The sequence below is a fragment of the Rana temporaria genome, chromosome 12, assembly GCF_905171775.1.
Source record: "Rana temporaria chromosome 12, aRanTem1.1, whole genome shotgun sequence".
NCBI lineage: Eukaryota > Metazoa > Chordata > Amphibia > Anura > Ranidae > Rana > Rana temporaria.
This window is the reverse complement of record NC_053500.1, coordinates 51,943,081-51,963,431: the sequence shown is the minus strand read 5'-3', so window position 1 is coordinate 51,963,431 and position 20,351 is coordinate 51,943,081. Positions and strand designations below refer to the sequence as shown.

The window sequence follows — 20,351 nt, the reverse complement described above, 5'->3', positions numbered from 1 at the left end:
GCCCCCAGCTTATATCCACTCGCCAAATGCTAGTAGGCGAGTGGAAATTTTGAGGGCTGCCCTATAGGAACGGACCAGGTGGAGATGGGGTGGGAGAATGGTATTTGTAAAAGATGTACAGAAATAGTAGGTGCAGCTTATCTATGTACAGCTCTGCGCTTTAGGATATAACCACTCAGATTGTCCAACTTCAATAATGATATACCCCGGATAAAAAGAAGCTGCTAAAAAAAACAGTCCAAAAGTGCAAAAGGCAGAATAGTAAACAGTTGACTCCCAATGGGTCCAATACAGTCCTGCAGCAGCGCTGGCAAACTCAACGTTTGCTGTAATCCTATACAGTGTAGAGGTAGATAAGATGTGCTCCCAATCACCACTGTTGTTCACCACGTGGGGGATAGGAAACCCCTTCAGGGGATGCAATAAAGTCACAGATAAAATAATATCTAAAATATCTAAAATGTCTGTGCAAGTAAACCATCCCTATAAAATTAATCCTCATAAATATGACTATACAATTATGCAATGGATATCAAAGTAAACACAATTACATAAAAATCCTTATGCGCCATATATTGGTATCTTACTCATATGGTTGGTTCTCTGTATGTAAAATATAGTATGCTACAAAATACATAGAATATAAAATATAGCATCATACATACATAACCATCCTCCTATCGGGAAAAAATATATATATGTATAGTCCACCCTAGTTCAATTGAGATCGTAGATGTATTAATACAGTAATATCTGCCGGAGTGTCTGTATAGTTATGTGATGAATGTATTCATTTTGTAGAGCTATAAATATATCTAAAAGAACATATAAAATCTATATATATATATATATATATATATATAAAGATTTAAAAAATATAAAATATAAAAACACTGTGGACATGCAATATAGTTCTCACCACTTGGGGCAGATAAATACAGGGTCAGAGAACAAAGCAAAAGTGTCCCTGAATAATATAATTCTTGCTAACATCATAAGGTTGATTAAATCTCTTCGGAATGGAGGGTAAATATTAATAGTGGTAAGATTTAAATGAGGTCATTTGATTGAAAATCTTTATCTTACTATTATTGGAATGGCACCACTGAAGGAATAATGTGTGTCTATGTATCACTAATGAAACAATTAATATCAACTTCTACGTTGAGGCCTTTTGGCGTTAGTACATCGGCCAAATAGATCCATCTTGTTTCGCGCTTAGACAGTTCAAGTACTCTATGTGAGCCCCTCCAGTGTGCTGCCAGATGTTCTACCCCCCAAAATTCTAGACCTGAAGGATCCTGGTTATGTCTTAATTTAAAATGGAGAGACACATTGTGGTCTGTAAATCCATTTCTTATATTCTTGATGTGTTCGGCAATCCTGATTCTTAAGAGTCTTTTGGTTTGTCCGATTGTTCGAGGGAGATGAAAAATGATCCAGTCCTCTTTGTAGCTGTTTCACTTCCCTGCATGGTTTGCACTTCCTGCATGAAAAGAAGCCATTTCTGTCCCAAAATGTGGGGGGCTTGGTTGGTAAATCTAAGATTTTCTTTACAACTATATCACCATGATTGGGGGCTTTTCTGTAAATAAATTCTGGTTTTATTGGTATTACTGGGAGAATGGTATTAGTCACTTTAGTGACTTATGTAATTAAGCTTTAGCAATTAACATCTTCCCGCCTGGCCAGATTGACGAGCAGGTGGTGGGTTTACCGTTTTGGCTGGACGTCATATAATGTCCTTCGGAATGTACCACTCGTGCACAAGGCGATCGGTGGTGTGGTGTGTCATGGTGCAGTGTGAGCCTATGATGTAGGCTCTTTACCATGTGATCAACTGTGTCCAATCACAGCACAGCAGAGCACAGTGTAAATAGGAAATGCCGGTTATCGGCATTTCTTTCTTCACGTTGACAGCGCATGAGGAGAGGAGAGCCGATAAGCAGCTTTTCCTCAGTGGGGACATCTGCACTTATAATCAGTGCTCTGATTATCAGTACAGCACCATCAGTGATGCCTGTCAGTGCCCATCAGTGCTGCCTTTCAGTTCCCTTCAGTGATGCCTGTCAGTGCTGACCATCAGTGCCACCCATCAGTGCCGCCTATCAGTACACAACATTGCCATCAGTGCCGCCTATCAGTGCCCATAAGTACTGTCTATAATTGCCAATCAGTGCCCATCAGTGATGCCAATCAGTGCCCATCAGTGATGCCAATCAGTGCCTATCAGTGCTGCCTTTCAGTTCCCATCAGTGATGCCTGCCAGTGCCCATCAGTGCCGCCTATCAGTGCCACCCACAAGTGACACCTATTAGTGCACATCAGTGAGGCTATCAGTGCCACCTATTAGTGCCCACCAGTGCAACCTACCAGTGTCCCCACAGTGCCCACCAGTGCTGCCTTTCAATGCCCACCAGTGCCACTTATCAGTGCCCACCAGTGCCACCTAGCAGTGCCCACCAGTGCCACTTATCAGTGCTTTCAATCAGTGCCTCATCATCAGTGCTGCCTATCAGTTTTACCTACCAGAGCTTATTAGTGCCACCTATCAGTACCTATCAGTGCCACCTATTAGTGCCCTTTAGTGCCACCTATCAGTGCTGCCTCATCAGTGCCCATCCATGCCGCTTTATTAGTGCCTATCAATGCAGCCTATCTGTGCCCATCAGTGCAGCCTATTAGTGCCTTCTGGTGCCCATCAGTGCAGCCTCCTCAGTGCACATCAATGAAGAAGAAAAATTACCTGTTTGCTAAATTTTATATCAAACTATGAAAACCCCAGTAGTGATTAAATACCACCAAAAGAAATCTCTATTTGTGTGAAGAAGAATATATAAAAATTTTATTTGGGTACAGTGTTGCATGACCACGCAATTATCATTCAAAATGCAACAGCCCTGAAAGCTGAAAATTGGCCTGGGCCGAAAGGGAGTAAAAGTGCCCAGTAAGCAAGTGGTTAAATTACATAAAGTGCACAAAAAATAATGCAACCTTTTTTAGCTTTTGTAATTAATGTCACCTTGCTTTGTACCAGAAACATATTTTAACATTGATATAAATGGAACAAATCATAGAAAAAAGTTATCATGAATTAACCCAAGGTACCTAGAATAAAGAAAACATAGTTTTTCTCATAGTTAAAGTATAACTAAAGGCAAAAAGTTTTATTTCTTTTTGGAAAGATTGGAGAGGGATTAGAACCCCTGTCAGGTTTTTATGGCTGGATGCATTCTCTCTATTTGTTTTTTTACCATTATCATTAAAAGTAAAAGAAAATCCCAAATTTAGGATTGTCCCCAGAAAAGTAATCTTCCAATGGGGACACTAGTTCTGGTGCCCTGGGGGTCTTCAAGGGATTCCCTCAAAATGCAGGGATTTCCTCTCACTTCCTGTTTGGCTATGGGACAGGAAGTAAAGGGAAATCTCTCCACTGGGGCACAGATGACAAAAAAAATAAGCAACAGGGGTTATAACCTTCCCTTACTCTACTAGTAAAAAAAGTGTTTTGCATATAGTTCTACTTCAAGGGAATATTGTAACGGCACCCCAAATGGGACATGGGTCAAAGCCGTTTAGGATATTCCATTCCCCGAACACAAGGCAGCTACCGACACTCCACAATCCGGCGAACACGACCCATAAGAATTCCCCCATTAACGAGACACACAGCTCTGTTTGAGGTTCAACAGGAATGACCCTTTATTGAGAAATACAGCTCTTATATACACTTTAGGATACTGCAGTAATCAAATGAACAATGACCCAACTCCACCCACAACATCACGCAATGTTTACATAACGAGCCCCAATACGCATCCTCCTCAATACATCTTTTAACAGACATCCTGACTCCGGCTCCTGCCTAATTTACATGAGCTAATTAACTACAGCGGATGAATCATACACCTGACCTTTAGGCTGTCTGTTAACTCTCAATACACATTATCATCAATAGACATTCACACAATACAGGGTCAATTAGCACAAGCCACAATGAAAGATCCTCAGAAGCCATCCTAGATTCGTTTACATCACACCAGACAGACAGGTGGGCTGGAGTTGATGACATTAACACCTAACAGTATGTGTCCCCACATTATGAATGGAAAAGGAAACCCCCCCAAGGTGGGGCTTTAATGGTAACAACTCAAATACAAAAGAAGTAATAATGGTAAAAGTTTACTAAACAATTTATACAAAAATATTATTATATTAAAATCAAAATTGATACGTTGATGCGTGACATTATGAATGAGTCACTCTTTCAATTAACCTGTTGAGTTCAGAATCAACAAACAGCAACCAGTTCTCCACAGATATCCTGGAATATATTGTGGACAATAACCACACAACAGTCCCATCTCAGGTAGTATATTCTGAATGTCCATTATTTTCTGACTCATGCTTTCTAAGAGCTTCTGGATTCCACGGGCCCTCCTGTTACAAATATAATCCTCTTTATCAAGCTATGTATATTTTAGATAAGCCACATTGACATTTTGTTATTGCAAATTGGTCATTTGCAACCTGTCAATCCACAGCACTATGATGGGGAAACTCTCAAGATGCAGGAATGCTATTAAATTAGAAGCTTCAAAGATGCATCTGTCTCATACTTGTGACATCTGAACAACCAGCGAGGAAAATGGAGTTAAAATAAGAACATTATTTTATAAAAGGGATGTCTTTGGTTATATAAGATAGCTAGCTATCATACAGTATCAACCAGATCTCTGTTCTTCTGCAGCAGGTTTCAAACATTTAAGTGGAAGTAAACCCTCCTATTGTTTTCAGCCAAAGAAGCGGCCATCTTGGCCTATGTTTAATCTACAACTGCCATGATGCTGAACATGTGATCAGTTATGACACCAGACATTGGATGGTTTGGCAGTTTGGTTGAGAGCACAACCAATAGGAGTGTTACATTTCCAGCACAAATGACGGAAAGGTAACTGTTTTATGGATGGGTTTACTTCCGCGTTAAGGCTCATTATTTAAAATGGCTAAAAAGGATTGTCTGCAACAGGGGTGCCCAACCAGTGCCCCTGGGGTCACATGTGATGTGGCCCGTGACCTCCTGCTCTGGGACTGCGTGTTGGCAAGCCTAGATTGCCGGTTGCCGAACCGCCATCCCACAGCAATCAGTATTGTGAACAAAGCCGGTAGTAGAGGAAGCAAGCAGCTGCGGAGCAGATCCCCATTAGGCGATGCTTCCTTTACAGCGCCTGCTCTTGCCACAGACAGAGTCTATAGCAAAGTTCGGCTAACCTGTACCCATGGTTTTACCTACAGTGTGGGTAAACCGCAGTGCATCATTGTGAAAGCAGTCTTAGGCCTTTTTCACACGATTTGCCCAAACCAATCAGAGCGGCAGATGTAAACAGACTTTTGACCGTTTAAACCCGCCTACCTCCAATCTGATCCGCTAAAGAAAAACAGTTGTGCCCTTCCATCTGGGCATATCAGATCGGAGGCCTTATAGAGTAGCCGTGACCTTTCATCCGCCCGCTAATTGTGGCCCGCGACTGGTTACCAAGTCGCTTAAGTGGCCCTCGCTCTTCTAAAGATTGGGCACCCCTGGTCTACAATGAGCAGTCAATAATATGTATTGGATAAACAAGACTTGGAAGACTTTAGTTCAGGGATCCTCAAACTACGGCTCTCCATCTGTTGCGGAACTACACATCCCATGAGGCATTGTAAAACTCTGACATTCACAGACATGACTAGGCATTAGGGTTGTCCCGATACCACTTTTTTAGGACCGAGTACAAGTACCGATACTTTTTTTCAAGTAGTCGCCGATACCGAATACCGATACTTTTTTTAAATGTGTCCCCAAATGCAGCAATGTCCCCCCCATATGCAGCCATGTCCCCCACATATTCAGCCATGTCCCTCTAGCCATGTCCCTCACATATGCAGCCATGTCCCTCTAGCCATGTCCCTCTAGCCATGTCCCTCACATATGCAGCAATGTCCCTCTAGCCATGTCCCTCACATATGCAGCCATGTCCCTCTAGCCATGTCCCTCTAGCCATGTCCCTCACATATGCAGCAATGTCCCTCTAGCCATGTCCCTCACATATGCAGCCATGTCCCTCTAGCCATGTCCCTCACATATGCAGCAATGTCCCTCTAGCCATGTCCCTCGATGCGGCGGCGCAATGCGGCGGCGGCAGCGGCGGGGGGGAAAGGGGGGGGGAAAGTATTCTATTTAGGTATCGGGGGTATTTGCGCGAGTACGAGTACTCCCGCAAATACTCGGTATCTGTCCCGATACCGATACTGGTATCGGTATCTGGACAACCCTACTAGGCATGATGGGAATTGTAGTTCCTGAACAACTGGAGGGCCGTAGTTTGAAGACACCTGCTTTAGTTATTTGACCAGCACAAGACACTTTTCTCTATAGGGAGCATAATACGTGTAGTGATTCTTAAATAATAGCTATGTATGAATGAAAATGACTTCTGGGACATTGACAGTATAATAATGTAGTATTTTTATGTTTCTAGGGTGAACCTGGCCCTGGCGTACACTGAACTGACAGAGGAGCTTTACCGTTTGCGAGACCTTACTGCTTTACAAAGCCGGATTCTGAGGTCACTGCTGGAGGAGCAAGCAGGTGATAATATACCAATGCTTATCTACAAAAGGAAATTTAAAAAAAATAGGTGTGAAAATGGAAATACATACTATTTATTTAATGTTTAAAACCAAAGCCAACTCCCTATGGCACACAGTATAAAGGTACATCTAAAGCCATTACTTTTTTAAAGTTTTGGATTTGTTTCCATCTCTGCTGGGGAGATTCCCCCTCTATACGTGTCATAGTGACCATTATCATCATAGCAGATCAATGCCTAGTCTGAATGATATAATTGAGAAACAGTTTATATGCATTTAGAAATGTGCTCTGAATATATAGGTTTGGCACTACAAGTCTAAAAGGCCTCAAAGTTAGGGTAAATCCAAAATTTTGAGTTGTCATCAGAACAAGAGTGGATTATACAAGAACTACAGGTTCTACATTTTGGATACAGTATAAAGTTATAACTCTTGCCATCTTTTTCCCATTAGGGAGGTTAACCTTCACTTCCTGTCCCATAGCCAAAATGGCAAGTGAGAAGAAGTCCCTCCAAAGTGAGGGAATCAATGGTTGTCACCAGGGAAATTAAAGATTAATTCCTCAATTAATCTTTAATTATTTTGATTGATCAAAACTATTTTGATCGGTCAAAATTCTTGACGTCACCAGAGAGCCTGGACAGTGAGACTTACCCTGCTGGATGCGAGCAAACTGCACCCATTGGATTGAGGTACCTTTGCATCTGTGGAGCAGGAGGATGCATCAGGCTTTATCAGGGGAAGGGGGCAAAAATAACAATTGTTTTCCTGTCCTAAGCAGTTTTGTGCAGACAATTCTTTGTGTATTGGCAACATCTGTTCCGTGCGAAAGACTGTTCAGTTCTTCAGGGTAAATTGTCAATAAAATGTGATCATGTCTGCTTTCAGAAAATGTAAACACTCTGGTATGTCTGTGTGGCTGGCTAAAGTGATGCCTACTTGCCTGCTATAAAGTGACTGACAGTCAATATACTAGATACGTTTTATAATTAAAGTTAAACTAACTTTCTACGTTTTTGTTAAAGTTTAATGAGAAAAAATTACTTGCGTCAGTGCTACAATTTGAATTTAAAACGTATTTGTGTGAACTGTGAAGTTAATGGATTGTGGAAACTAACTAGTGTTGGGTGATTGTATATAGTCTATAACACATTTACCACTGACTAATGCAGAGTTGCAATGCAAGGAGATCAGCTAAAAGTAGTTGGGTCTGTATGTGCATTATAATTAATCGAAATTAGTGGATTAATCGATAAAAAAAAAAAGATTAATCGAACACAAAAATTTTAATCAGTAACAGCCCTAATTATTTATATACAGGATGTATGTAGCGCCAACAGTTTGTGCAGCGCGTTACAACACAAGGGACAGTACAGTTACAATACAATTCAATACAGGAGGAATCAGAGGGTCTTTCTCGTTAGAGCTTGCAATACATCAGAAAGAATATAACAATTTTTTTGAAATTCTAATTTTGGTAGAATAAATTTGAATTCAAACAGAATATAAAAGAATAGATTAGAATAGAAAATAAAAGACGTGACTAGAATAAAAAAAAATATATATATATAATATAATATTATTATTATACAGGATTTATATAGCGCCAGCAGTTTGTACAGCGCTTTACAACATGAGGGCAGACAGTACAGTCACAATACAATACAGGAGGAATCAGAGGACCCTGCTCATTAGAGCTCACAATAAAATAGAAAGAATATAACCATCTCCCGAAATTCGAATTTCAAATAGAAAAAATTTGAATTTATATAGAATAGAAAATAATTAAATGAAAAATAAAATATTATAATAGAAAAGCATAGAATAGAACAATAGAAAATATTAGAATTTTAAATAATTATATTAGAATAGAAAATAATAGAATAGAAAATAAAATATTAGAATAGAAAGGTATACATTCCTTGACAAAAGTCTTGTCGCTTGTGTACAAATTGACCTGAAGTGCCGCTAAAATATTTTCTAATCAAGATTTTGTTACAAGAAATGGGTAATTTTAATCCCAACAGCTTTTGTAATAATGTTTCAGTGCAAAACGAAACTGACAAAAAGTATTCTAATATTCCCAGCTTGGTAAAGCCCATTGAGTAAATTTTTGCCAAGACATAAGTGTTGTCGCCTTGTTATATGAGCTTCACCTGTGACTAATAATGGATCAATTAGGTCTCAGGTGTGTATAAAAAGAACATCAGTACACTAGACCTTCTCACCTGCAACTAGACCTCTGCAAACATGCCTAAGATTTACCCAGAGACTAAAGTGCTGATTATCTCTCCTTCTCAGAAAGTATCACACTTATTCCTATTGCATAGGGTCTACTACACCCCCAGGAGAATGTTTAATCTTGGATGGAGAAGTACTGATGAATGCCCAAGGTGCAGATCGACAGGCAACCTTATTCATATGCTATGGAAATGCCCAAAGCTATTTAGATATTGGGAGGAGGTGGTTGACATAATAAATAAATAAAACTTTTAAAATCAAGTTGGGAGTTGAGTCAAAGACATGCCTATTAGGCAGCATAGAGGAAGGTAGAGTGCCAGCCGTTTCCCTCGAGGTGGTACTGAGATGCCTCTTCCAGGCAAGGAAGTTAATTGCATGGAGGTGGCAGGCCCAGACGCCACCCACTGTCAAGTCTTGGGTTGAAACTATCAACACAATGGTTTGAAGTGAGAGAGTGAGGCCCCGTACACACGGCCGAGGAACTCGACGTGCCAAACACATCGAGTTCCTCGGCCAGTTCAGCCCTGAAGCCGCCGAGGACCTCGGCGGGCCGAGAGCTCCCATAGAACAACGAGGAAATAGAGAACATGTTCTCTATTTCCTCGCCGAGGTCCTCGTCGGCTTCCTCGGCCGAAAGTGTACACACGGCCGGGTTTCTCGGCAGAATTCAGCCAGAAACTCGGTCGGAAGCTGAATTCTGCCGAGGAAACTGGTCGTGTGTACGGGGCCTTACACTTACTAAACAGGGCAATTACAAAAAGTTTGTAAGGATGTGGAAACCGTGGCTGGATGAAATAGGTTGCCCTATATAATAAGATGACAGCTGGCTCTAAAAAAGGAAGGGGAAAGAGAAGGAAAGGGAAAGAGAAAATTAAAAGAAAAATAAACTTAATTTATATTCCAACCCACTATTGGGCATTCCTCTTTAGGGAAGTCTTAATTAATGAATAATACCAACCTCAAAAACTGGTTCACGGTGTGAGGAGAGGGCGGGTGGGTGGGAGGGGGAGGGATAGAGGGATGGGTAGGCAGTGTGGAAACACGGGAAGATAACATGGAACTAAGAGGGTTTTCACTTAATCACAACGCAATAGAGTAATAGAGGAAGATATGATAGGGGGAGAAAAAGGGGAAAAAAATGTGTGACGTGTATTTATTATGTCAAGACTATGCACGCTGGTGCACTGTGTTTTTTTTATACTTTTGTCACGCAAACAACAATAAAAACGATATGAATTAAAAAGTGTTGATTATCAAGAGGCTGAAGACCAGATCCACTGCTGATGTGGCAGACACCTTCAATGTGTCTCAGCGTCAAGTTCAGAGGATAAAAAAAAGATTTGAAGAGACTGGAGACGTTTTGGACAAGGCCAGGTCAGGCCGATCCCGCAAGACAACCACTCGAGAGGACCGTTTGTTGGCTCGAAAATCCAAGGCCAGCCCATTTTCCACTGCAGCAGAGCTCCACGAGACCTGGTCACCTGAAGTCCCTGTGTCAACCAGAACAGTTTGTCGGATTCTGTCTTGAAATTGCCTCCATGGTCGAATCAGTGCCCATAAGCCAGCACTAAACAAAAGTAAATTGAAAAAAGTGTGGCATTTGCCAAGGGCCACAGTCTGATAAAAGAATGGACTCTGAAAAGTGGCAGAAGGTGGATTTTTCAGATGAATCTTCTGTTGATTTACACCACAGTCGCCGCAAATATTGCAGGAGACCTACTGGAACCTGCATGGAGCCGAGATTTACCCAGAAAACAGTGAAGTTTGGTGGAGGCAAAATCATGGTCTGGGGTTAAATCCAGTATGGGGCTGTGCGAGGGATCTGCAGGGTGGAAGGCAACATCAATAGTATAAAATACCAAGAAATCTTAGCTACCTCTTATATTCCCAACCATAAAAAAGGCCAAATTTTGCAGCAGGATGGTGCTCCATTGCATACTTCCATCTCCACATCAAAGTTCCTTAAGGCGAAGAAGATCAAGATGCTCCAGGATTGGCCAGTCCAGTCACCAGACATGAACATCATTGAGCATATGTGGTGTAGGATGAAAGCTGGAAGACGAAACCAAAGAATATTGATGAACTCTGGGAGGCATGCAAGACTGTTTTCTTTGCTATTCCTGATGACTTCATCAATAAATTGTATGAATCCATGCCAAACCGCATGGATGCTGTCCTTCAAGCTCATGGAAGTCATACAAGATATTAAATTTGGATCTCACAGCACCACTACTTAATTTGCTGACATATTTTTGGATTTTCAGTAAAGTTACATTTCTGTATAAGCGACAAAACTTTTGTCTTGCCAAAATTTGACCTTTGTCTTGATTAAATGATAAATCTTTTTCAGTGAAACTAATTTATTTCAGTGTATTAAACATCATTTGGGAGGGCTTTAGCTTTTCATATGAGCTATTTCTAACACCAATTGATTAATTAAAAGTCAGGTTAATAGCAGGAGATTCTACAAAATAGAGAAGCGACAAGACTTTTGTCAGGGACTGTAGAATAGAATAAAACAAACAATAGAAAATATTAGAATTGTAAATAATTATATTAGAATAGAAAATAATAGAATAGAAAAAAGGGAATATAATATAACCGTTTTCCATTTAGAATAAAAAAATCTCACATTTGAATTATAAAAAAAAAAAAATTGAATTTAACAGAAAAGAATAGACTATAAAATCAAAGAATCGAATAAAAAAGAAAGAATACAATCATTTTTCCAAAATTAGAATATCGAATAGAATAAATTTGATTTCAAATGGAATTCGATTCAAATTCAAATACAATTTGAATGGAATTCGAATCGATTAGAATTTTCCAAATTCGGTTGGATTGAGTAGAATTCTGAAACCAAATAAAACAAATTTAACTAAATGAATTTATATAAATAACAAATCACAACCAAACCAAACACATTTTTTCATTCTTAAAAAATAAGAGATATAAGCCTCTCAAAAAGAAGATAAAATCCTACGGTATTTCAGTTCTAGGTTATATTTGAATGCAGGAGTATGAACTCCTTAACAAACCACATTTTTTTCCATGAATCATCTATAGGTATGATGTGACTGTTGTGCAGGTCTCTCCTCCGTACATGGTGTACTCATAGTACATACTGTCAGAACACAATGAGGTTGTTCAGCCTTTAGTGATGTGATGGTGTATGCGCATGTACTTTTGTAAATCAGTCCTACTCTGTAACTCCAATTTGTTGAGAAAAAAAAGATTCCTTACAACTGTCATGATTGTAAGTAGCTTAAAAAATAGAATTGCAGAAGAAATTGCTGCTCTCCTAATAATGACAGAGGCATTGCAGTCACTTCTTTGTCCTGTAGTGCTAAGAGCGAGGGTCTGCCTGCTTTGATCACATGATCCGTCGCAATATTGTAAATAGACAAACGCTTTTAGGAAAACAATTCCAATTACATAAAGAGCAAATTCCATATCTGGGGGATTACCTACACAATCAGTGTTCAAACAACCTCTGATGTTGCCATTGTGGAACTATACACTCACCGGCCATTTTATTAGGTACAGCTGTTCGATTGCTTGGTAGCAATAATTGCTAATCAGCCAATCACATGGCAGCAACTCAATGCATTTAGGCACACAGACGTGGTGAAGGTGACTTGCTGAAGTTCAAACCAAGCATCAGAATGGGGAAGAAATGGGATTTAAGCGACTTTGAATGTGGCATGGTTGTTGGTGCCAGACAGGCTGGTCTGAGTATTTAAAAAACTGCTGGTCTACTGGGATTTTCACACACAACCATCTCTAGGGTTTACAGAGAATGGTCCGAAAAAGAGAAAATATCCAGTGAGCGGCAGTTGTGTAGAGGAAAATGCCTTGTTGATGTTAGAGGTCAGAAGAGAATGGGACTCGTTTGAGATGATAGAAAAGCAACAGTAACTCAAATAATCACTTGTTAAAACCAAGGTATAAAGAATACCATCTTTGAGCACACAACACACTGAACCTTGAAGCAGATGGACTACAGCTGCAGAAGACCACACCGGGTGCCACTCCTGTCAGCTAAGAACAGAAAACTGAGGCTACAATTCATATAGGCTCAGCAAAATTGTACAATAGAAGATTGGAAAAACGTTGCCTGGTCTGATGAGTCTTGCTTTCAGCTGTGACATTCAGCTGGTAGGGTCAGATTTTGATGTAATCAACATAAAAGTATGGATCCATCCTGCCTTGTATCAACAGTTCAGGCTGGTGGTGGTGTAATGGTGTGGGGGATATTTTCTTGGCACACTTTGGGCCCCTTAGAACCAGATGAGCATCATTTAAACACCACGGCCTACCTGAGTATTGTTGCTGATGTCCATCCAGGGGCGGACTGACAACTCATGGGGCCCCTGGGCAATAGAAGATTATGGGGCCCCTCTGGCTTACAGATGACCACCACGCCAGGAGGTAGTGCAGAGGCGGGCAGCTAAAATCTTGGGATATTCAAATTAAAAGCATGTCATTTTCGGACATATCAGGGACAGATCAAAAAAAAACACAGATTTTTACATACTGTCCCTGGTTTTACTGAGCCTGGCAACCCGGATGGGGCCCCCTAGTGGCATGGGGCCCTCGGGCAGTGCCCGAGTGACTCAATGGTCAGTCCGCCCCTGTGTCCATCCCTTTATGACTACAGTGTCCCCATCTTCTAATGGCTCCTTCCAGCAGGATAATGTACCATGTCACAAAGATCAAATCATCTCACCACTAGTTTCTTTTTCTTTTTAAAGTGGATGTAAACCCGATTTTCACATTGTACAGTATAAGATTTTCATATCATCTGTGTCCAGTCTTGCCACACAGAGTTAATCCAGCTCTGAGCAATCCTCTTTTATTGTTCAGTGAGATAAATCGGACTTACAGAGAAAAACCATAGTCCGTTCCGCCCCCTTGCTGTGAGTGACAGGCTATTTACATATCTCATGCACTAGCCTGGAGACAGGCATTATTTTTTAATTCCCACCCCCGGTCCTTTTCTGAAGTCATGTGGTTACTTTTCTGGATTTTGACTGGATGTTAGTGATCATAGCAGAATTCAGTGTAAGGAATACACAGGACAAAATGCATGTTGACAAGGGGAGTGTAGAGGTGGGCGGGGAGTCTACTGACATCATGACTCCACCCACAGAGCTCCAGACAACAGATCTACCCACAGAATCTGCAGTTTTTCAGGTCTCATAACAGACAGAGGGGAGACATTTGACAGGAAAGGATACATGCAGGAGGCATCTATATCCTTATAGATCAGCACTATGGCAGTAGTTTAGAAAGGATGAGAGTGGGTTTACATCCACTTTAAAGGATTTTCATCAGTAACAAAAGAATACATAGCTATATAAACAAGTCTGACAGTTATTTTGAAACACTTGCAAGGCAGATTGACAGTTGAGAGTAAACAGTAAGGTCTCTGGGTGTTTAGGAAATGCTGCAAAATAGAAATCTGCATCTCGGAAACCCCAATAATCAAGTTATCTAGATCTATCAAAGTCAGATAGGGCTATAAGTGTTTTAAACTGAGCATATCCAGAAGTTTTTCTGTTAATACAGTATAGAGAAAGAAAAGGAAAACAAAAGAAATGGGGTGAGGTGGGGACCAAAAAAAAAAAAAGTGGGGGAGGGACAGGGGAAGGTCACCGCTGGGGGGGGGGGGGCAGAAGGAAAAATGTCAGAGTCATGACTTAGTGAAGATCGCAGGCCTAATAATTTTTTGGATCAGGCATATGTCAGGTATTCCCCTGAGAAGCGAAAGAGACTCCAATAGAACCATCTGGTCTTATGCTCCTCGGTTTTGTCACTGAGGGTTTAGGTAAGGTCTTCCAGTCGCTCAATATAATTCACCCTTGCGAACCACTGTGTAACTGTCGGGGCAGATTGTTGTTTCCACATACTGGGGATGCAAGCTCGAGCTGCGTTTAGTAGGTGCTTAAGCAGAGATTTGTGGTACATCTTCTTCGATAGCGGCGTGAGATTAAGCAGTACTGCAGCTGGGTTATCATGGAGGAAAATGTCTGTAAATTTGTGGATAAGTCGTAGCACAGGTTGCCAGAAAGTGCAGAGTTTAGGACACTCCCAGAAGATGTAGTGCCTTCGGATGAGCCACATCGCCAGCATTGATCGCTCTGTTGAGGAAACAATTGTTTCATTAACTTGTATGTGGTTTCCTGGTATCTGCTACACAGGGATGATTTGTAAGCGAAAAAGAGTATACGTTCCTTTTGTGGGCCAGAGAATGTCACCCCTAGATCCCTTTCCCATTTAGCAAGGAAGGGGGGATCGGAACAAGCATGAAGTTCCAGAAAGTATGAAGTAGAAAGAGATCCTCGAATCAGGTCCCTCCCTTGACATAGCTCTTCAAATGCATGTAAGTCTCTGGGGAACATTGTATGTTTTGGCAAAGATTGCAAAAAATGGGACAACTGGAGTGCCCTCCATTGAGGCAGCAGAGAGGTGATCGAGCTGGAGAATAATATCCTTGTCTCAATCCAGCCATTGGTACCCAGGAGTTGAGAGGCGTGCATTGGGCTTTCAGTTGATAGTGAGCTGAAGTAAGGATCAGTAATGCCCTGTACACACGATCGGTCCATCCGATGAAAACGGACTGATGGATTTTTTCATCAGTTATTCGATGAAGCTGACTGATGATCAGTCATGCCTACACACCATCGGTTAAAAAAACGATCGTGTCAGAACGCGGTCGCGTAAACCACGTACGACGGCACTATAAAGTGGAAGTTCAAATCCAATGGCGCCACCCTTGGGGCTGCTTTAGCTGATTTTGTGTTAGTAAAAGACGATTCGCGCTTTTCTGTCTGTTACAGCGTGATGAATGTGCTATCTCCATAACGAACGCTAGTTTTACCAGAACGAGCGCTCCCGTCCCCTAATTTAGTCTGAGCATGCATGGATTTTTAACCGATGGACGTGCCTACAGACGATCGTTTTTTTCCTGTCGGTTAGTTAACCATCAGGTAATTTTAAAACAAGTTCCTAGTTTTTTAACCGATGGATAAAAAACGATGGGGCCCACACACGATCGATTAGTCTGATGAAAACGGTCCATCAGACCGTTTTCATCAGACAAACTGATCGTGTGTACGCGGCATAAGTCTGGGTAAAAATCTTGGATTATTGGTTTCATAGGTGAGGGGAAGCTCTCCAATGAAGCCAGTTTAAAAAATCTACCCATTTCAGCCAAGACAGGGCCTATTAGTGGGTGACTGGTAAGGTGAGATACATATTGTTTACCTGCCCATGGCAGCCCTGCGAGTGGAGTGCCTGCTGCCTCCTGTTCCAACATGACCCAAAGTTTAATAGCCGGATTCAGTAAGACTTACGACGGCGTATCAGTAGATACGTCGTCGTAAGTCCGAATCCGCGCCGTCATATCTTTAAGTTTATTCTCAAAATGAGATACGCTTCTCAGTTGCTAAGATACGACCAGCGTAAGTCTCCTACGCCGTCGTATCTTAGCTGCCTATTTACGCTGGCCGCTAGGGGCGCGTGTATGTGGATTTATGCCTAGAATATGTAAATTAGCAAGATACGCCGATTCACGAACTTGCGCCGATACGCTGTTTACGTAAGGCGTTTTTTAGGCGTAAAGATAAACCACCAAAAAGATGGCGCAGCCCATGCAAGGTATGGACGACGGAACAGCCATCGTATTTTACGTCGTTTGCGTAAGAGTACGTGAATGGGGCTGGGCGTAGGTGACGTTCACGTAGAAAGCATTGAGAATTGAGCATCGTGATTCTGAGCATGCCCGCGCATGCGCCGTATGAACGGTCTTCATTTACATGGGGTCATGATTCATTAACATACAACACGCCCCCTACCTGCCTATTTTGAATTAGGAGGGGTTACGCCGGGCCATTTGCGCTACCCCGACGTAACTTAGGAGGCAAGTGCTTTGTGAATACAGTACTTGCCTCACTATCTTACGTCGGCGTAGTGCAAATGGGATGCGCTACGCCGACCTAAAGAAGCGCCGCTCTACCTGAATCCGGCTATAAGAGTTTGGTGTCTGCACCAGTCCACTACTTTGGTCATCTGAACTGCTGTATAGTATAGCACTGGGTCTGGAAATCCTATACCACCTTTTAGTTTAGGTCGCAGTAACAGATTTCTGTTAAGGCGGGGTGTTTACTATGCCAAACAAACTGTATGAAGGCTGAACGTACAGAGTGAAAAAAAGCTTGAGGCAGCTTAAGTGGTAAGGCCTGTAGCAAGAAAAGCAACCTAGGCATAGCATTCATCTTCAGCACATTACATCGGCCAAACCATGATAAGGCTAGGGGCTCCCATTTCTTCAGGTCACTCGGTAGAGCATTGAGGAAAGGTTGGAAGTTCAGGGAAAAGAACGCTGGAATTTTAGTCACTAGATATTGTATAGACTGTGTGGCCCATTTGAAGGGAAAATAAGGACGTAGGCTATCAACGATAGTAGCTGGAAGGGAAACATTTAAGGCCTCTGACTTTTGTAGGTTAATCCTAAAGTTAGATATCAGACCGTATTGTTTCAGTTCTAGTAAAAGGGAAGGTAGAAAAATAAGGGGGTTAGTGACATAAAACAAAAGGTCATCAGCATAAGCTGCAACCTTGTGGTGGTAGGTCCCCGATAACACACCCTGAATGGAACTATTATGTCTGACGGGCTGGAGAAACGGTTCCAGTGTAAGTACAAAGAGTAATGGCGACAGGGGACAGCCCTGCCTGGTGACGTTCGATATTGTAAACGGTTCAGAGTCGAGCCCATTTACATGGACAATAGTGTTGGGTTAGGAATAACCACTGTTTTTTTGAGCATGACAATGAGGTCATTGAACTCCAATGGCCTCCACAGTCACCAGATCTCATCCAATAGAGCACCTTTGGGATGTGGTGGAATGGGAGATTCCCATCATGAATGTGCAGCCGACAAATCTACAGCAACTGTGTGATACTATCATGTCACTATGGACCAAAATCTCTGAGGAATGTCTCCAACACCTTATTGAAACTATTCCACAAAGAATTAAGGTATTTCTAAAGGCAAAGGGCAACCCCATACTAGCAAGGTGTACCTAATAAAGTGACCGGTGAGTGTACATGCTATCCAGGAACACTCCTGGCATCCTGAACATCATGGCTACAAAAATACAAGAAGAGGGGCGTCTCTGAGTATGTATCATAAGAATAATTCAATAAACAACAACATCCACTCACATGGAGAATGTTGTTGTTTATTAAATTATTCTTATGATACAGACTCAGAGGCGTCCCTCTTCTTGTTTTTTTCCTAGTATACCGGAACCGGCTTTTGGTTTTCTTGGTGGCTGCCCTGACTGATACCCTGCCATATAGTTCTATGTGTGAATATATATGTGTATATACACACCTTCTTACCTTTGCCCTTGGACTATTGGGTACCACTACTTGAGGTACCTGTGCTTTGCGCCTTTTTTACTTGTTTAATGGCTACAAAAATGCTGCCTAAAATTTTTGACAAAAACAGTCATTTTATTAACAACAGAATTACAAAAAGGCTTGTGTATCGGTTGAATATGTTGGGCCAGATTCACATAGGTTAGCGGATCTTTAGATCCGCGTAACCTATGTGATTTAAGATCCGCCGCCGCAAGTTTTTGAGGCAAGTGGGTAATTCACAAAACACTTACCTCAAAACTTGCAGCGGCGTATCGTAAATCCCCCAGCGGAATTCAAATTCCGTGGCTAGGGGAGTGTACTATTCAAATCAGGTGCCTTCCCGCGCCGATCGAATAGCGCATGCGCCGTCCGGAAATTTTCCCAGCGTGCATTGCTCCAAATAACGTCGCAAGGACGTCATTGGTTTTGACGTTTACGTAAATTACGTCCATTCGTATGCGCGAACGACTTACGCAAACGACGTAAAAAATTCTAATTTTGTCGCGGGAACGACGGCCATACTTAACATTGGCTGCGCCTCATAGAAGCAGGGTTAACTATACGCCGGAAAAAGCCGAACGCAAACGACGTAAAAAAAAGCGCCGGGCGGTCGTTCGGTATCGGTGTATCTCCTCATTTGCATAATCGTCGCGTAAATAAAGCGAAACGCCATCTAGCGGCCGGCCTGGAATTGCAGCCTAAGATCCGACGGTGTAACACAGTTACACCTGTCGGATCTTAGGCATATCTATGCGTAACTGATTCTATGAATCAGTCGCATAGATACGACCGGCACAACTCAGAGATACGACGGTGTATCAGGAGATACACCGTCATATCTCTATGTGAATCTGGCCCGTTATGTCAACAAAGGGTCTACTTTTGCTGGTCTCCTTTTGAAAATGTTGGCTGTTTGGCTGTCATGCTGATTATATGATTGTAATACAATGGCTAAGGCTGCTTACAGACTGATGCAGTGCGGTTTGACCACACTACGGTTTTGGAGCGAGTTAGCTGCCCTTTTCCATAGAGTTATGTTATGTCCTATATGTGTTTGGTGCGCTTTCTGAAAGCGCACCATAGATGTAGCATGCAGGAGTTTTGGTGTACCTTGGGAAAGCGCACCAAAATCGCGGAACACAATATAACTATGGGAAAGCACAGCTAACTCGCTCCAAACACGTGAGTGAGCTGCGTTGCATCTAGGGCTGAAACAACTGATCGATTAACCGACAATCGATTTATTAAATGAATTGATTGCCATTTTCATAATCGATTGATTGGCCAGTAACTTAATTGGGTTAAAAAAATGATCCCTATAGGCTCCATGCACACTGAAGCTGATAAAAGCTATAAAAAAACGCCAGTAGCTTTGCAGGGAGCCTTTCAAAGTTTTTTTGCGTTTTTGCAATAGCTTTAATCAGTGTTTTTCAGTGTAGCTTTTCTTTTTTTTTTTTTTCAATTAATAAAAAAACTCAAAAAACGCTGGCGCCAACGTTTTTGAGCGTTTTAGAGCGTTTTTCAGCATTTCGCGTTTTTTTCCTTAAAAAAAAACGGCACTTTGAACGCCAATTTCGGGCGTTCAGAAAAAAGCCAATAAACTCCAAAGCTCATTAACACTAAAAAACGCCCAGGTGTGCATGGGCACATAGGCTAACATAGAGTTCAGTTTATGGGCTTTAAAAAAAAAAGCCAAAACGCCAATAAACTGCAGTTTATCAGCTTCAGTGCGCATGGAGCCTTATAGTACGAAAACAGCAAATCGCTACTGTCCAACAGTAAAAAAAATTAACCCCTTACAGTAGCGATTATTTGCTCTTTTTGTACTTTTTTTTTTTTTTTAACCCCCATTATGTTACTAAACATCTTAGGCCTTGGTCACACCTCTGTGTTTTTTGGTGCTTTTTGCAGAAACACACTACAGTTCATTTACATGGTTTTCTATGTGACACGGTCACATCCCATGATTTTTTTCAGCTGCTGCGTATATTTGGAAAGGGCAAGGACTTTTTTTAACGCAAAACGGTAGTATTTTGTTTTTTTGGTTC

General features: G+C 41.6%; 1 protein-coding gene across 1 annotated transcript in view; it reads left to right on the top strand.

Moving 5' to 3' along the window:
- Positions 1-20,351, top strand: part of TBKBP1 (TBK1 binding protein 1) — a 233,803-nt gene that overhangs the window by 208,031 nt on the left and 5,421 nt on the right. The window contains exon 8 of the mRNA XM_040331215.1: positions 6,522-6,631. Coding sequence (XP_040187149.1) covers positions 6,522-6,631 — 110 coding nt within the window. The remainder of the gene's footprint in view (positions 1-6,521; positions 6,632-20,351) is intronic.